The sequence below is a fragment of the Symphodus melops genome (assembly GCF_947650265.1).
Source record: "Symphodus melops genome assembly, chromosome: 21".
Classification (NCBI taxonomy): Eukaryota; Metazoa; Chordata; class Actinopteri; order Labriformes; family Labridae; genus Symphodus; species Symphodus melops.
In genome coordinates this window covers 15,601,415-15,620,622 of record NC_136711.1, presented here as the reverse complement: position 1 = coordinate 15,620,622, position 19,208 = coordinate 15,601,415, and the positions used below count along the sequence as shown (strand labels likewise).

General features: G+C 42.9%; 1 protein-coding gene across 18 annotated transcripts in view; it reads right to left on the bottom strand.

Annotated features, from left to right (window-relative positions):
* nrxn1a (neurexin 1a) overlaps window positions 1–19,208 on the bottom strand; it is a 56,895-nt gene that overhangs the window by 20,653 nt on the left and 17,034 nt on the right. For 12 of the 18 annotated variants that reach the window (XM_079334264.1, XM_079334266.1, XM_079334277.1 and 9 more), the window contains 9 exons: window positions 13,463–13,764; window positions 12,375–12,398; window positions 10,423–10,584; window positions 8,347–8,418; window positions 7,825–8,049; window positions 6,993–7,140; window positions 6,214–6,344; window positions 4,985–5,237; window positions 1,037–1,240 (listed from right to left, as the gene is read on the bottom strand). In XM_079334264.1, the coding sequence (XP_079190390.1) occupies window positions 1,037–1,240; window positions 4,985–5,237; window positions 6,214–6,344; window positions 6,993–7,140; window positions 7,825–8,049; window positions 8,347–8,418; window positions 10,423–10,584; window positions 12,375–12,398; window positions 13,463–13,764 (1,521 nt within the window). The remainder of the gene's footprint in view (window positions 1–1,036; window positions 1,241–4,984; window positions 5,238–6,213; window positions 6,345–6,992; window positions 7,141–7,824; window positions 8,050–8,346; window positions 8,419–10,422; window positions 10,585–12,374; window positions 12,399–13,462; window positions 13,765–19,208) is intronic. The other 6 variants (XM_079334268.1, XM_079334270.1, XM_079334271.1 and 3 more) reach the window with 1 other exon arrangement.

The window sequence follows — 19,208 nt, the reverse complement described above, 5'->3', positions numbered from 1 at the left end:
AGGGATGTTTTGCCCGTCATGTGCAGTGTGCTCTGTGGCGGCTCTGGCCTGAGCGACAATCTCAGCCACTGATCAAAAGCACCAGGAGACTGAGATGGGTAATGTGTGTCGGACTGTCAGATGACAATGAACACATCCCATCATTTTTTGTCGCCCATCCAGAGCCCAAAATCTCCACCAATAGTTGGAGGATTCCCGATTTTACATGGACTGTATATATTCTTCAAACCATAATGCCTTGGTGTGTCCTGTGGCGTCAACCACAGAGGAGACGTGGCTGCAGACAACCAGTGACCAACACATGCACCCCTTTGTTAGCCAATGTGAGAATGTTCTTGAATCAATGTGTACGTGGGAACAAGAGAGGGTGTGAAAGTGTGTTGCAGTTGAGCAAAGGAGGAGTGTCGTGCTTTTAATGAAGTTGTGTTGGACTTTAGTGTTTGTGTAATTTTTTTTGATGTATTGCTAAAGCTGTTAAGGGTTGCATAGGTCCACTGGGAGTGAGCAGAGAATGCAGCCTTAGGCCTGACCCTCTGTTCAACATAGGAAAACCCCCCCAAAAAACTAGCCTTCAGTTTTGTAGGTTTGTGTGACTACAGAAGCCAACATGAAGTTCGAAAAAGTACACAATCAAAGCTTTCAAATACTTTCCCGAACGTGTAAAATGTGCAAAAGACTTTTCTCGAAAAGTTAGGAATAACAAAGAAAATAAAAAAACAACTTAGACTACATGAATGAATGAAGGTGGATAACATTTGAAGGGCTAACTTTGATAATCACCTCTGTTAGCTACTGCTGTAACATAAACCAGAATCAGATGAGTTTTTGTCTTGACCCCCATTAAAAGTAGCCGTTAACACAGTAATAACTGATGGCGATCCGACGTTCATACATGTAGATTAATTACATGTTTGTACAGAGGTGACACATTATTTATTCACATTTAATGAATGCTAGAAATATCCAAGCGCTCAGAATGAGCAGTATTCCCCTGACATGTAATCTAAGTAACGTGTTTGTGAGCATGTGTGTGTACCTAGGTTGACAGTGAGTCGGACACGGCCCCCATCTAGCTCCAGACGAAGGGTGTCTGCAGAGTTTCGAGATGTGGTTGCCATGAGAACGCCATATGCCCGCTGGGAGCGAAAGCGTAGCGAGACGTCCTCCGCCTCGGTGTGCATCGCCACAGGCAACTGCACCTTCATAAACTTACTCCCGTCGTACGACAGGATAGTTGCATCTGTACAAGACGGAGAAAGATAGAGATAGACAGGGAGAGACGGGGAAGGGAGAGGGAGATTGTGGCAGAGGAGGAAGAGGGGAGGTGGGGGGGGGGAGAGAGAAAAAGGTTGACAAGAACAAAAGTCATGATGTCGGAAGATACCATTTGACATCTAGTGAATCAGATTGAAATATAACAAAGTGTTTTACAGTGAGGCGAGCCCTCCCCTGTTCCCCTGCCACGTCATGCTGAAACTTGAAAACCTGTGTCCAACAAAATTAGCCCACCCCTTTGCACCCTTAATTTATCATCACACCTTCACAAAAGGGAGAGTAAAAATAGCCCCAGCTGGTTGGCCGGACCTATTACCCGGTTAAATCAGAAAGAACGGTCGTGAGAGTGTAAGCCACCATCGCTGACATCCGAGACCCTCGAGTCATAATGTTACAAGCTCAGGTGATCCCGCTTTAATGTCTTTTGCATGCTCATTTACATATTCATAATCTTCTGTCCCTGCTACCTGCTGGGGACAATCCCAGACCACTAAACTGTTTTCCTCCAAGGACCCTGTTTTTTTATTGGCTAATTACATACACAGCTAAACACACTCTTCATGTCTCTCCGTCTTTATCTCTGTCCCTGTCTTCTCCTCCCTTCTTCTTATTCTCATATCTCTCCGCTCCATTCCTCCACTCGCTCTCTGTCCCTGTCTCTGTGGTAGACGTTTGGAGCTGAGGCAAAAAAAAAAAAAAACACAAAAAAAACCCAAGAGAACAGGAAGGGAGGGAGGCCTCATGAATACAGATGAGCTAAGGAGGAGGGAAAGAGAGAGATAGTGTGTGTGTATATGTGCGTGCATGTGGGAATAAGTGAGCGAATTTAAGTGTGAACAGAGGAGGGTTTAGTAAAGTGAGAGCAAGGGGGGGATAGGGACAAGACAGAGAGAAAGTAAGGGAGGGAGGGAGGAAAGAGGGGAGAAAAGCTTCTGGCTAAAATGCAAATGAACCCTCATTAACTTGAGGAAAAAAAGGAAGGTGGTTGGCCTGTTATATCACAGATAACATAACTAACAGCCACACATACAGCAGTCTCAGCACACACACGCACGTGCACACATTTCTGATAAAGGAGACAGCTGACAACATTTTCCTCACCACGCCACCTGACTCACTAACAGGTAACAGCAGAGGAGGGAGGGAGGGCTGGCAAGAGGGAAGTACGGAAGCCCCTTTGTGCCAGCGTAATGCACAGCGGTCGTGTCACATCACGCACAAGATGTGTCATACAAACAGAGTTACAAGTTCAGGGATAGGACTTGCAGATTTCTATAATTTAGTCCTTTGCCAATGATCCAATGAGAAGACAAGATGTTAGTCTACCTCTGAATTACTCTCATTTTCATGCCGTCTGTGGCACTCAGCCTCATGCTATACTATACTGTAAATCTAATAAACTTTAATTTCACTAAAAAGTCTTGTTAGTACACTATAACAGCTGGCAATATTCCCTCTGGATCAATAAAGTATCTATCTATCTATCTATCTATCTATCTATCTATCTATCTATCTATCTATCTATCTATCCATCCATCCATCCATCCATCCATCCATCCATCCATCCATCCATCCATCCATCCATCCATCTATCCATCCATCCATCCATCCATCCATCCATCCATCCATCCATCCATCTAGTGAAAAGAGCATAAGCATTTGGAAAGCTTGACATGACGCTTTCACTGAGATGATGAGATAGTCGTAACACTGAAAACAAGAGCCACACTCTCATTTTCACTCTCACTGTATAAAACACAAAAAACTAGTTGTTTGACCTTAAAAAAAGTTAGTGTTTATGCTGCCTGATCATTTTAAGTTGACTAACTTTGAGTTTAAGATGAGTTTAATTTGTTCTGACACCCTGAAGGCTGAGGTAATAAAAAATAAATAAATAAATTAAAAAAACTGTGTTGTACTCACTTGTCTTGAAAAACCATTCACCCATTGGTGAGTAAAGATTAGATTTTGGTTTCATAACATTTAAATCTTTTTATTTATTTTTTCATCTGGTATCAAAGGGCTTCTATAGAGAAACCAGGACACCGAGATTAAAAACCCACCAGTGTGAGCAGCAGCGAGGCAGCATTCGCAAATGTGTTGCAAACGCGTCGCAAGAAATATGCGTGCCGCTGCTCTTACAAAATAAAAATTCATCTTGGAGCCAGAGCATGACGACCATCTTTGTTCATTACAGAAGAGAGGGAGGGGGAGTAAGGGAACGAGGGAGGAGAAGAATAGGGGAGGGCTAAAACCGCAGGTAGAAGGCGTAAACACGGCCAATCACTCTCTCCATCTGCTTCTCCATCTGCGCTTCCTTTAATCCACTGAACCACCAGTTAGTGACCCCTCAACGCACACAGAGCGGCATGAAGGAAGATACAGAGGAGAGGAAGACGAACTGGGAGAGAGAGAGAGAGAGAGAGGGACGGTGCATCGGTATGATAAACATAGACTGCGGATGTTTGTCCTCCGCATAAAACCATTCTCATATCAACGCCTTTCAGAGAGTGTGCGCGTGTGAAAGTGTGCGTCTGTGTCTCATGTTCGATGATAGTACAATCTTCACTTGAGACGCGTCAGCAGTTGTGGCACAAACAAAATTTCTTCTCTCCTCCTTGTCTTGACTCCATCTCCCTTCTTTCAACAGGCCTGTATCAGTCCCTGTGCCAATCTTTTCACCTACTTTCCATTTCACTCTCTCGCCGTGAATTCAACCCCCCCCCCATAACTCTCCCTCTGTCAGATTTTCTACTCCCATCTCCCATTCCTCCTCATCTCCTCACCTGCTGTCATATGGCGGTTCCAGCCTAGTGGTTCCACCCCTCCTCTGTCACAGCTCCTGCTCCTTGCTTTCTGCACATTTCCTCCCCCATCGATTCCCAGTCTCTACATAGACAGGCCGATAGTCCTGTCTGCAGCTCTGCATCCTCCCACCTCTTTTTTCTTTTTTTTTTTCCACCTTCGTTTGATCCTCTCCTCATTCTGCCTAAATCTTAACACTCTCACTTTCTGGCAAAAAAAAAGATCTGTGTTTTAAAAAAAAAATTAAAACAGATGCAGCAAGAGATGGAAAAGATTTATTAATGTTATATCTTGTTGTTGAGCAAGCGTTCTCATTTCACCTCGCTTTTATTTTCCATCTCCACATTTCTCCACAGTGTCTACCTTTCTATTCTACGACCACAGGATATCTTACCTGAGCTCAATTTGCATTAGATCTTTATTTTATGCTTTTATAAGCTACTAAACTTTTACGAGTATATTTTTTAGTGCACATTACATAAAGTACTTTAGGTTGGGCTTCAAAGTGGGGGAAAAAAAAAACACATCTTAAAAGGAATAATGGTTACAATTTTTATCGCCCAATATAACTGATGTTCTAATATATGTTCACAAGTTATTTTTACTTTAAAACTACAGACTCTCCCCCTCATACCATCTGTGTTCTGTCAGTCATCCCTTTGGCAAAACTCAACCTTCTGAAGCCAAAAAGAAAATGACAAAGCTGTCAGAGTGACTGTTTTCTGCATGATGACATATTATTAATTTTTCAGAAAATGTGGCTGTTGAGTGACTTTAATTAACAAGCTTTCCTTATCTTTATTGTGACAATGTGAGTCTAACATCTCAGCCAGTTACTAAACAGGCTGTCAAACGTGCACAGCCTGTGTTTTCCTCTTCGACCTCCTCACCACGTCTTTCTCACCTCTCTCACAAGAGCGTCCCAGGTATCCCGTCCCCGAGCAGTCGCAAACGTAGCGGTTCCAGCCCTCCCTGCAGATGCCGTTGTGCTGGCAGGGATTCGACAGGCACTGTTTGGGAGGCTCTCTGGAGCACGAAGGCTTCACTCCCACCGCACGCTGAGCCTCAGCCAGCCGTCGGATGTCTTTGCTCTGTCCGTCCACAAACAGGTCTCTGATGCAGCCCACGTAACCGTAGTTCAACAGAGCTGTCCACACCTGAGGAGGTCACCTTTGTTAGTCTGCTTTACTGGCAGGAATATAACAACATTTGGCTGAATTTGGTGGTTCACTTAAGACAGACTCAAATCGTGTAGGCTAGTTTGTTCAGGCCAGTTATTTTTTGCATTTGAATATATCTTCACCCGACATCAACACTTAGGTCTAGAATTACTCTTCTATCTATGCCTTGTATTAAGCTTAATTAGTTTAATTTAAGCTTAACATATCATAAAACATAAGAGTTAAAAACTTGACTTCTACCAGGCGTTTTTTGTTGCACATTGTATAGTATGTTAAATTCATTATTTATAACAGATTTTTTGATATAGTCAATGTCTTCTTCAATTTCAGTATATTACTGGTACCAACAAAATCTGACAAAAATATGGTGCTACTGAACAGGGCTGAAAAAAAAAAAAAAAAAAAGATTCCATCCTAGAGTAAGAGATGATAACAGCCAGCATCTCAGTGTTTCCTCTTTCTTTGATCTAAGATGCAGAGCATATCTCACATTTTACCACGTACTAGAATACATGCTTGAAAAATGAGTTCATGTTAGTTAGTGTAGACGGTTTCCAGGTAGATTATCTCATGTAATGCAACGTAATTAAAGAAAGACGTAATAGGAAGGGTAATAGACAGAACAGATTTAAAACGGAAGGTAAGGGATGCTCAATGCTGATAGTATGTAAAGCATGGCTGAGACATATTCATTGTTGATTAATATGGCAATTATAAAACCATTGAAGATGATGAAAAATGTTTCTTTCAAGGTGACTCAATTTCATTTTTTTCTACATCAACATAAAAAAATAAAATAAAAAAACCACAACCAATTTAGTATGCCAGAAGATATTCAACCACATAAGATGCTGGAACCATCAAATGTTTGCCATGCTTGTTTGAAAGTAACTTTAAAGGTAAATTGATTATCAGTATGATTAATTCTCAGTCGGACTGGAGACAAACAAACCTCTGTGGGGAAAATGAGTCCAGCTCGGTCTTCAGGTAGTCCTCCGAGGTACAGCGTGTCATCCAGGTCCAGGATCTCACTGTCCCCCGGAGCCGTGTACGCTGTTCTTACACTGTTCACCGAGATGGTTCCTGCATTGAACAGAACACATCAAAAAGCTACTTCAGTAACAGGCGACCTCCATTGCGAACATCCTCGTCACAGTGAGGACGATCAGCATCATCTTGATTCACTGTCATGTTTCCTACGCTTTGTGCTCCTCCTCATCACCACCACCACATCCTCGCCTCGGCTTTAACCTGAACAATGCAAATACACAACTGCACCAGTCTCAGTCATCTGGAAGAGTCGCTTTCTAAAACCACTTATTTTCATACATCTTTAAGGTTAATGTTACAGAAACAGAAACACTGACATTCAAACTAAAATGACTTTTATCAATGATAGAAATGTAGCTATAACTACAACAGCACCAGTCAACAAACTGCTTCAGTGCTCTTAGAGTCGATAATTAATGCAACACATTTCAACACAACTCATGGCGCTACAGCGCATCAACTGTGTGAGAAAAGGTGGAAGATCACACTTTAGAAATTGATTCAATAACCCCTTTGAATGAATTTCAGACAGCAGACAGAAGGTAGCCAGATGACCTTGCTTTGCTGATGCTTACTATAAAACGTTGAAATACGATCTCGCCTACTCGTTACACTCTCCTTCCTCCTTATCAGCCCATGTGGTCAAGGTTAGTGTCAGTGTGCAGAGAGCTGTGAGTGTACCTGAGCGCCCGTCCCTCTGGAAGTCCACATGATACCATTCCCCATCATTGACCTTTCTGTCGATGGCCTTGGTCTTTGTGGTTCCAGAGCCCATGTCCAGCAGCAAGTACAGGTGCCCGTCCAGCATCTCGATGGCGAAAAAGTCCACCTGTAAATCACAGAGACACATCATCAGTATTCTGTATAAAGCACAGCCTTTCACGGCGAGTGATATATATGCTAATTGGAGCTACAAGTTACAATAAGGTAACCATGCTGGGCGAAGCTGTGGAGGCTGCAGGCGAAACACGTCGTTCAATCACAATAAAGTTAGAGAAAATACATTTTCAGTTTGATTCATTTAACCTCGCTCTATCTTTGTCTTTTTTGGGAAAATGTTTATAACATTAAAAGAGATAAAAGAAATGATGACACTTAAGCAAAAATAAGACGTCAAAAAAAAAAAGAAAAGAAAAAAAGAACAGAGTGTTCTGAAAAAATATGTTGTTTTCAAAACCCAAATTCAACAATCATCAAAAAAAAGTGCTGTTAAATTATGCACAAAGCGTCATGAAGATAAATCCTAATAATGCTTTTTCCTCTGACATTATAGGGTTTTTTTTTAAGACTGATTGCCATGGAAAAAGGAATTCTTTATGCCAAAATATCTCTAAATAAACAACATTGCCCTCAGCCTCAGCTGTACTTTGTATTTTATGCCAAATTGGAAATTCTAACACACAAACAACTCAACTACAGTATGTTGTCAATATCTAGCTCACAGCTATGTCCAAACGAGCCATTAGAAGATGTTTCCTCTCCAGTTAGATTGTTCTTGTGTGCTTTAGTTCACCTTGACCGTAGGAGGTGTTCTTGGGTCCTTGCGTTGCTGCTGTCGGGGTTTTCCATGGCTGAAAAGCATCAACCCGTTCGGCTCTGTCGTCCTAAAGTCGAACGAGATTGATCCTGCCTTCTTCGCTGCCCACTTGCTCAGTGCCACGAAAGACTCGGGGGTGTCAAAGGTAACGGGGTCCAGCGTGGCCACACTCTCACACTTGAAGGATACCACCCCACTGACCTATGTTCAAGAAAAAGAAATAGCTAAGTTAAATCATGCACAGTTTAAAAATCAGGAGCAAAATGCTTCCTCTGTATCCTGGTAGTGACGGCCAGTTTCTCCCAGCTGTGAACTGCCTAAAAGGCAAAAAGCTTCTGGCTACATCTCAAAAATATAATCCCATTTACTTAAAATTCCTACAGCATAAGCCTTGCAGAGCCTTACAGGAGGTTATGATACAAAACAATGCTGTGTTCTGTGTGTAAGAGGATCATGTGTTGTCTGGCTCAAATGGTACATGCTGTTTAAAGTGCAGACCTTCATCTTTGGGTCTCCCTGTTTAGCCAGTCTAGACAGCTCCAATCGTACATCATTGTTCTTGTACACCACCTGTAGGGACGAGAATTAAAGGGAAGCAAAGGAAACATTCATTTAACTCAGAGTTTAATAAAAAAGAGCCTGGTCACTTTCGGTCCATGGATTTACAACCTTTCTACCTTAGGTTTGGAAAAGAAATGGACTCTTGTGACTTTAAAAGATAAAAACAGAACAGCGACAAAATAAGAAATCCTTTGATCGATTAACCTTTAAACAAGTCGCTAAAAGAGGAGGATTTTTCAGAGATACAAGAAAGGGCAAACACTTTAAATACAACACATCTATTCGTCGTTAACCAAAGAGTTTTTGTGTTTGGGTATTTTTACATGGAAGTGACAACCCTTAAGACAAGCGAGCCACTCCAGCCTCATCTTTTGATAACTCCCATTTGTCCCTGCCACTTGCATGATCGCTTTTACTCTTCTCTCTCTTCTGTTTCTCTCGTTCCTCTCCGCCACACAGTACGCTCTCTGACTGAGCAGCATGAGAGTAAAGAGCGCGCTTGTGCTGAGCATTCTGATGTCGAAATGGACGAGCGCACACAGGACTCGATTTTATTAGAAAAGACCTTTTCCTTACACCTGCAAACTACCCATTTAAAACATTCATATCTTTTACATGTCATATGCTTTAGTGTTTGTGCTGGACAATTAGAGGGACTATTGAATGAAAGTGATGCAAGTGTGCAAAATGGGGTTAGTGTGTGGGTGTGTGTGCGTGTGTGTGTGTGTGTGTGTGTGTGTGTGTGCGTGTGCCTGTGACGCATCAAATGCACCAAATTGTTACAGCCGTGATCGTCCATGCGCGTGATTCACTGCATACATCTTAATTTGCTCACGCGGATTATCATATCATCGTATTAAATATGTAAATGTGCCAGTGGAGGGGTTCACTTTGACAGCGGCAGCCTCGTTTAAACACCATCACTCTTAATGAAGCAACACAGAGCACATTCACCACTGATACAGATAGCTCTCTGTTTGGCACATCATCTGTCGGCTTGTTTGGATGTTTGTTTACAGCTCTGTGTGAGCCCGTGTGAATGAAAGTGAGAGTCAGACATTGTGTGTATGTCAGGAGTGAGAGGGTGGATTTGGGAGTTTCATTTCAACTGCTGTGTATGCATATGTATTTTTCATCTGGTTGTGTTTTTCTGGGTTTTGTTGTTTTTGCAGCAATCCCAAATATTCTCCAACATACGTGTGTGAATGCATTCTATGTGCGTTTGTATATGCTTATTTTCATGTTTTTTTGTTTTTTTTTGCTTTGCAGTATTGTGGCCCATTTCAAACAGAGCGGATGGATGGAGCATCTCTGTGGCGTAGCTAATTAGCATGTTAGTGCTTAGTGCTGTATCTACTCCCTCAACGACACTCATCACTGATTCTCTCTGATGCTGTGGAGGCTGTGTGTGAGTGTGTATGTGTGTGTGTGTGTGTGTGTGTGTGTGTGTGTGTGTGTGTATGTATGTGTGTGTGTGTGTATGTGTGTGTGTGTGTGTGTCTGGGACTGTTTGTGTGAGTCTGCCAGAATGGAAGCGCTTCCTCGTGTGTGAGTGCGTGCGCTTTATAAAATAATGTGTGTGAAATGTTAACGTGATGCGTGGCAGAAAAGGGAAAAGAGGACGAGAACAAGTAGGAAAGAAAGTATGACATGGAGGAAGATTTTTTTGAAGGCTGAGCGTAAACAGAACTCTGTGCTACATGAGTGTATGAACTAAGTAACTAAGTAATGCAGTTAATATAATTGTTCATGTTATTTTAAAAATACATTTTCCATATTGAAATATATAGATACAAAACTGCAGATGTAAACTAGCTCTGAGCTAACTCTGGTGCAATACATCAAATGGCAACATTTAATTTAATATTGTACATGGTTCTATTACCAATAAAGTTAAAGTTAAATAAAATATAGGTATATAAAACAATAAAAATATACTCCATTCACTCTTTAGAGGTGTTTATTTCTAGCCATCTAAACAAGAACATCAAACATAATAAGCATGTTTCCCACCTCTTTGAGACAGCCCATGAAGTTATTGCTGACTGGAGAACCAGGCAGGTCAGCCGTGCTCGGACTCCCTCCCACGTAGAAGAAGTCGTCAGAGCCCAGCATGGTGTAGTCCTCCTGGGTGTAGCCCGTGGTGGTCAGGATGCCGTCCACAGAGATGGTCACCTACACAACAAAGCACAGGGAAAGGACACGCTATATACTCACACCAAAGGCAGCGCTAAGCGCTAGCTAGGCGCTGACCAGCCAAATTAGCCCCCGTTATTCTGGTACTGTGTATGCATTGTGTTGGGGAGAAGGCCTGATTGGTTTGGGGAATTGGCTTGTTGGGAGTTTATTTTGTTGTAGTTGGATCAGTGTTTAATATGTAATGTAAATCAGGAGTGCTGCTCTTTGTCTTTCCTGATCCTACTGAATGACTCTTTCTCTCTCTCTCTAATAAATCCATTCTTTAGTACTTGAGTCAGACTATGTGGCCTGCCTGTCAACAGCACTAAGTCTATTGTACAGAATGATAAGTAGATCCTGTATGATTAGTAAAGATTCCCTGATACAGAAGAGCTTCAGGGCCACCACTGCTCAATTTTGTCTCTGCGCTCCCAGACTTGAAAGTCACATCCTGCTGTCACTGCGTTGTACTGACTACCAAACCAACACGACTTCTGCATTAAGCCTCGTCTTCTGTGAATGCTAGTTCGACGTCTATATAAAAGTGATCCTCCTTGTGTCTCTGCCACAGTCTCTTAGCTGCTGTATCTTTCAAATAGAAGGTGACAACAAAACTAACAACAACTTTCCTTTAATGCTCCACCTCAGGTGGCTCCGACGCTGGCGTTCTTCTAATTTAAACAGCCCATTCGGCTGTAAAACAGCCCGTATGGGGGCTTTTAACTTGCACTGGTTGCAGACCCTGTCACACGTAATTCACAGTTAGTGGTGTTTTATCACCTTGATATTCTACTGTACAATGCTGACTTTCTCTCCACAGTTAGTTCCCTCTCACTGTTAGGTTCGCCAGGCAAACTTGCCCAGCCAGGCAGGTGTTAGTAAAATCTCTGCAGGCTTCTTCATGCTCTACAGTTAGTGTTAGTACTATTCAGTTGTTAGTAGTTGTTAGTTGCATTGCTAACAGCCACAGTCATGTTGTCTTGTCAGGCCAGGCTGTGTGGGGTTACTGAGGTGCGGGTTCATGATTTCAATGCTGTTAGTATTTGTGATGATGTCATGTTTCTGTGTTGTTTGAGTGATTTGCGATGATGGTGTTAGTTAGTGGTGTGGGGGGGGGATTGTTAGATCACTGAGTCTGAATGAGATGACACGTGTAATACGACACATACACTGATGTACACACACGCACAGGTGTTATATGGGTTACATCTCATTCCACACATACACATAAATATATAAACATGCAGGCTGCTCCTCTTTCAGCATGCAATCACTGGTAAAGAGGACGCAGTGGATTAAAAGAAAAAAAAAAAGTAGACATGATGAAGCAGAGGCACCATGGGGAACATGCAGTGGCAGAGAGGAGGAGGAAAGGATTTTTTTAAAAAAGACAAAAAAAAAAAAAGAATAAAATAGAGGGGAAAGGAGGACCTCTCTATCCATTTAACGGACCAATCAGAGAGTGGAAGGGTTTCTTTGTCACGCCATGCAGTAGGGGAAGGCTCGCTATTCGCGTGCAGGTGGGGGATGAGCCAATCAGTACAGCCTACATGTCACAGAGAGATGGGGTGAAAAAAAACAGTAGAGAAAGGGGGAGATTTAAAAAAAAAAAAGTGGTTGGCAAGGAGAGGTGGGACGGGCTTTTTAAGCGTAAACGATTACCAACCGCATTTATCCTTGTATTGGTTTAGTTTTGATGTCTATGGCTCAAAAGGAAATAGACACGGGGCAAACCCAAACTAAGAAACAATTAGAATGATATCTACCGAACAATGGAGTTTGTTTACCATAGCGTGTCCAATGCCTGAGTGCTTTGTAGGAGAGGGGGAGAAAGGAAAGCAAAAAAACTGTGAACAGAACAACTTCGGGAACCAAAAAAAGGAAAGCTAGAAGGCCTCTGCTGAGGTTAGTAGGTTGGTTGGAGTGGTCTCGCTAGGAGAAGGGCACAGGTTAGGTTAGTAGAATGAATCATTCCATGGATGAAGGTTAGTTTCACTCGCAGGTTAGTAAAGTTAGTAGTCAAGTTAGTAGTACAAACAGGCAAACGGTAGAAGGCAGGGCACAGGTGGGTTACAAGCACCTGAGTGCTAGTGACCTAGCAGATGTTCTCTGGTTCAATCGCTCCCTCATTCACCCACTCATACGCACGCACACGTGTTCACATACACACTATTAAAAGAGCACTCACCTAGAGCAGAGAGCAGTGCTGGTCTGGTGGTTAACCCACTGTAAACTAAGACCAAACCTCAGGTACTTTCTTCCTACCACAGCATCACTGCAGTCGGACAACACTGACCGTAGATTCTACATTGCTTAGTTTCTTGCTGCGGTCTAAAGTCTTTCCTGCTGCCCACTGCCCCCTGAAAACATCTGCGAAGCACTGTGGTTCACCAGAGTCAAATACACACGTCAACTATTTAACAAAGTCAAACAATTATTTACACCTTTAAGTAAATCTGCAGTTAATTCGTACATAATTAAATTAATAATTTAGCTTAGAAAATGTCATCATAATGGTCAACAAGCTGATTATTGCTTTTTATATTATAATTCTTTCAAGCTCTGGTCTTATCAGAGGTTCAACATACAAACATGTTTTATATTTTTAGGTGAATAAGAGGAAAATCCTTTACGTGAGACGACAAATTTTTTGTAACAAATTGACTTAAAGCATTCATGAAAATGTCAAAAATTAAGATTGGAATGATTTTCTGATTGCTTAGCATTAACTGAAATCCAAGAATGCCTCGATAAATGCTTTCACTAAATCTACTTCCTGTTGTATGTGCTTTCTATGGCCCTTTAAATAAGACCTATATGTCTCCTCTCCTGTTTGCTTGCTTGCTCAGTCCTCGACCCCCTGTTGTCTGGTTACCTGTCTCAGGTTGCGGGTGACCTTGACGTCGTGCCAGGCGTTGTCGTTGAATTTGCCGTTGACCGGCTCCACCAAGGCCTCGAAGGCCCCAGAGCCCAGGTTGATGACGAGCGACACGGCGCCGTTCTTCAGCGCCAGGTTGACGTAGTCGGCTGACTTGCCGGTGTGCAGCATGAGACCGTTGCGCTGCAACGTTTTGAAGGAGAGCGTGATTTCATCGCTGCTCGACTGGATTGGGTTGGGGGACAGATCGTAGCAGAAGTACTCCGAGCCCTTGAAGGTGGCAACATAGTCCTCGCGAGCTGAGATAGAAAGAGACAGGAAGAAGGAGGAGGAAGAACAAAGAAGTTTAGTGTCATTTATCTCTTGTTTCACTAAATCATGATTTGTACATATCCAACTATGTTGCAGCTTCCCACACTGCCCTTCACAATATGCTCAAAGATGATAAAATAGTGGGTGTTCATCAGAGCCAGGCAAGTAAAACAAAGCTCTGCCGGGCTTGGTTGAATTTGATTCGGATGTGCAGCACAAAACATATTGTTTAAGATGCTGCAAATGTTGTTACTGTCAAGCAAAGCCTCCCTGATGCCAGCACTGGGAAGAAACACTTCCTTCCATACCTCTAATCGTACCATGAAGCGGTGTGTAAACAAGCTTTGATCACTCATGTGGGTTGCAGATTAAAAAGTGTGGATGCATGGAAGGGAGAGAGAGAGAGAGACAGTCGTGAGTCTGTAGCTTTCCAAGCTGGTTATGAAACCTGCCATCCTCTCTTTTGAGAGAACAGCTGTGCTGGCAGTCTGAAATGATGTGCTCTTGTTTGACAACACGGCTCATTTCGTGACGTTCATCCAATGCCAGAATATGATGTGTGACTTTGTCTGTGCGCTGAGAGCTGAGGTGGGACAGGTTTTTAGGAAGGATGGCGATGAAGATGGAGGCTGAAGAGCAGCAGCCTGGAAGCATCGCGGCAGCAAAAGCAGGCAGGATCGGCCAATTAGAATTCAGAATAAGAGGCGGACAAGCCAATAGCGACTTACCTTGCACACCTTCCGTGACCCCCAAGGACACAAGACCAAGGTTTTGCAATCCATCATCCTTAAGCTCCCACTCTCTTATCTACTCTACTCTTACAAAAGTGCAGTCGCATACTCGAGCCAGCACCGGAACAAATATGCACACCTACACACACATCTGTGTGCACAAGACGATCATAGTATTGAGCTGGCAGGAAGCAGGGGTGACATTATCTGTCTGTTACAAGCCCCCCCCCCCCCCCCCAAGCATCACCCTTCCTCATCTACTCTCCACACCACCGTTCCTACGGTTCTTACACCTCCCCTCCAAGCTCCACGCCACCATTTCTCTCCGTGCACATCTCATTGGCCTCCTTTTCCTTCACCCTACGGAGCCTCTGGCACAACCGCCAACTTGTACATCATGATAATGAGGAGAGCAGAGGGGAATTTAACACGCACTGGGTCAGACTGGAGCAAAACAGACAGGAAGGAGGAAGGGAGGGATGGTGGGTGATTGCCACATAATGAAAAGACTGAAGTGTAATAGCTTATTAAGGTGGTGAGAAGCAGGGAGAAGAGCGTTAAAATGGAATTGGCCCGTACATCGGTGAATATGACACTGAGAGAATATTCAAAAGTGAGAAAATATAACAATTCAAATAACAATTGAGGCAAATTGTCTTTCTTTGCGTCTGTAGCTTGGAAAAAAAAGAAGAAAAAAAACCTAAGTGTGAATGCCAATATATGAGTGAGAAACAACAAGTTGTTTGCCAGCATGTGTGTGAGCTCCCTCAAGTCGGTTCCTTCCCTCCCAGCATGTTAATTAAGAGCGTGTGTGTGTGTGTGTGCGTACATGAGATGTGTGTTTGTGTATGGATGTGTAGTATATGCTTTTTATGTGTGTGGGGGTGTGGGAGGGTGCTGGTCTCTGTAAATATTGGTGTATTGCTGTCAGAAAAGCTATTACCAACTCAGGGCCTCGGGCTACTCTTTACTGAGAGGAGCGAGAGCGAGGAGTAGGAGGGAGACGAACACACACACACACACACACACAGAAAGAGAAAGATAGAACAGCCACAAATGCTAACACAATCACACTGACACACACACACACACACACACACAGACAGACAGACATAAAGACAAATGTAGATGAGGTGGCAGAGGGAGGGAGACGACGGTGTTCACAATGAGAACACACGCAGCCGTTCAGCAGCGTTCCAGCTGTAATTTACAGAGGTGCCATTAGGTTTCAGTGTGCTGCGCTGCCATTCTGTTACTAATTTACAGACTTGTCATTAGAGCAGACAGGAGCACATAAAGCATCTCTGCATCGATCTGGGAGCCCTGGCCCGCAACAACAACAACAACAGGCGTATATATGCGCACAAATCAGGCAGGAAAATGCATATTGGGTGACACAAACACAATGAAGGACACGTGTCCTGCATGCCCGTATTCAGTCGACACACAAACATGGAAGAACACACACACGCTCTCGTGTGGGTAGGTTGGAGTGGATCTGTTGTAGCTCAGATTAATGGAGTGAGTCAGTATTAGCTCAGAGTAAACAGTGAGACAGACACTGACATACACACCACATGTCACACTTCATCCCGCGGAGAGCTGTGTCGATCAAAGCGAGCGAGCGAGAGGAGAAACGGGGGTGTGGGGGGGTAACAATCTCTAAGGTTTGACTTTCTACCACTTTCAAACGTGTTTGTTGATGGAGATGTCGGGATGCACATGAAGTTGAACTGTAAATGATCATCAATACTCAAAGGTTCTTCTGCATCAAAGATCTTAATGAAACTTAATTACAAATTCAGTAAGTAATTAAAAGTTCAAATCGATCTTTGCAAAGCTTTATTTGTTTTTTGTGCGGTTTCATTCCTCTTGTGTATATTTCTTGATTACATCTCGTTGTAGGGGGACTATATGTTTGTATATGCTGACTTAATCTCTGCACCTCATTAGACAAAAAAATAAAATAAAAAATTATAAAGTCCTTTTTGTGGTTCCAGTACATTAAAACACAAAACAATTAATTAACTTCTCTAATAAAAATGATCAACAGTTAAAGTCATGTTGATAATCTTCTGATCTGACAAAAAAAAGAAGCTTTCTCTATCTGAGTTCTCACTGGAAATACAGATCTTCATCATTTAATGGCATCCGTTCGATTAGGTGACAAAATGGATAGGAACGAAACAGCGCAGAGGGAGAAGGGAAAGGTGTGACGCTGCGTGAGGAAAACATGCAAGTGAGTAGCACAGGAAGGAGGAGAGGCGTTATTAACGAAGGAGTCGAAGGGGGAAAAGGAGAGAGCGAAAAGATGGAGGGTGAATGGCGTTTGACTTTAAAGGCTAACATTTAACAACTTCTTTTTGATGAATAAAGCAGTCTGTGGGGAAGCAGCAGAGAGAGAGAGAGAGAGAGAGAGAGAGAGACACAGAGAGAGAGAGAGACAGAGAGAGAAAGAGAGAGAGAGAGAGAGACATAGAGAGACATAGAGAGAGAGAGAGAGAGAGAGAGAGAGAGAGACATAGAGAGAGAGAGAGAGAGCGCAAATAACTGATCTGATGGTGGATGCTACCGGGACCAGCTGCAACGGTACCGCCTCTTCGATGATCAAACACACATCACATGGGTTTCTGTGATTTTGCCTTCATGTGGTGTGTGTGTGTGTGTGTGTGTGTGTGTGTGTGTTCGGGTCTCATATGGCTTTGTCTCTTCCCATGGGCCTCCTCCTTAACATTTCACAAGCTAATTTCTCATTTCCATGGCAACCAAGGGTTACAGGGGTGGTTACTGCAAATATGTGCGTTTGAGCTTGTGTGTTGCACAAAGGGGAGACAGGAAGAGAGATGGGGAAGGAGGGTGAGGGTGAGGGAGGAAGAGTGATTGAGTGAACAGTACATTATCATGGACAGCTGTACTGAATCAAAATGGCGGATGGAGGCTGGGAGCACATCAGGGGAGCTTACATTATACAGCACATGATAGAGGGAGCAGGGTGAGGGGAAAGATGCAAAGGAAGGATAAAAGAGGGGAGATGGAGGGACTCATTGAGATGGGTGACACATAACTGTCGAGAAGAAGAGGTGGAAGGATAGAGATAGAGACAAGGAAAGAGGGGAGTGGCGGAGGATGGGAGAAAAAAAGAAAAAAAAGAAAAATGCTGGGGTATCTAAATCCTAGTGTAGCAAGCCTCAATCATGGCAGCCCTGTCATTCTGGAGATAGCACACTGCAATTCTACTGCACCTCGTTTTTAGCCCACCATGCAGTTCTGCTATCAGCTTCTCTCAGACTGTCCACACACACACACACACACACACACACACACACACACACACACACATACAGCATAAACTCAAACAGCCTGCAGGAAGGCATCCCTCTTTAATAACGGGCAGGTGGATTAACTGTGCACTCAAACAGTACACAGATAGATGACCAGAGTGAGAAATGTATGTAAATGTATGCTAACGAATGCATCGTCTCTGTATTAGGTTAAAGTGTGAAAATCCATACAGACGAGTTTGCTAAAAGGCACTCAGACCGCCGTTTCCATCTCTATTCAGAGATATACAGCATTTGGCTTCGAAAGCGATTTCACTATCGCATCACTGCCAAGGGAGCAATAGTGTAGAGGAGGATATTACTGTCAGGACACAAGTGACAGATTGGTGGCTGCCAAACGAATAGCTCTTATTCCTCTTTTTCTTGTTGTTGTTGTTAAATTGAAGGCATTTATTACGGACACATGATGTATGCGTTGAGATATTTAAGGGGAGTTACGGCGAAGGTGCAAGAGGGGCTGACGTGTAACCGGAGCAGGATCAACGAGTGGATGAGGTGATTGACACGAAAATGAATCAACAACTTTGACTACATGATTCAGATTGCTCTTTTTCTTTTGATCATGTTTCCTTTTAAAGTGGTCGTATGTCTGGTACGTTTTCCGACTTCATGTCATAGATCAAATATTTTATTGACTTTCGGTCTCCAAATTACAATCGAGTGGATTGGTGCTTCGACCACTACTAAATCCACGTAAAGAGAACCAACATGCAAATCACTTCTGGCTGAAATTTAACAGTTGAAGCTTTTTAAAAGTCGGTATTTACAGCATTTATAGTCATTGAATGAATACATTATGTGTGGGGAAACATTAGCTGCAGTACTTAAGTGAAGACCTCAATTGATATGTTGGGTGAATAAAAATACAGCAGAAATGGTCCGAGCCTTTATATTTTCTTGGGACACAAATAAAAACATTACTAAATAATATATAAAATAGTTAATTCTTTTCAATTAAGAAAAAACAATGGACAGAACACAGCCTGCCTTTGTTTTTTTTATCTTTTATTTCTTGTCCCTTTTTGTTTCTTTATCTGTGCCTCTCTCTCTTTCTCTCTCTCTCAGTCTGAAGCTTGAATTTGGCCTTCTCTCTGGTACCCTGGGAAACCAGCTTGTTTCCATGACAATGTCTGCAGGCAGAACAGTGTATTTGTCTTAAGCTGGATAAGATCAGAGTCAGTTTCATCCGTGTTAGACACACACACACAGACATGCACGCGCACACACACTCACAAACACACTCACATACACGCGTACACACATCATGGCACATATGCATGGAGAGCGCTGAAACAACTGAAGTGAAAAAATGTGGATCTGAGCATACATAAAGCCAAACTGTTCTGAAACAATGAGGTT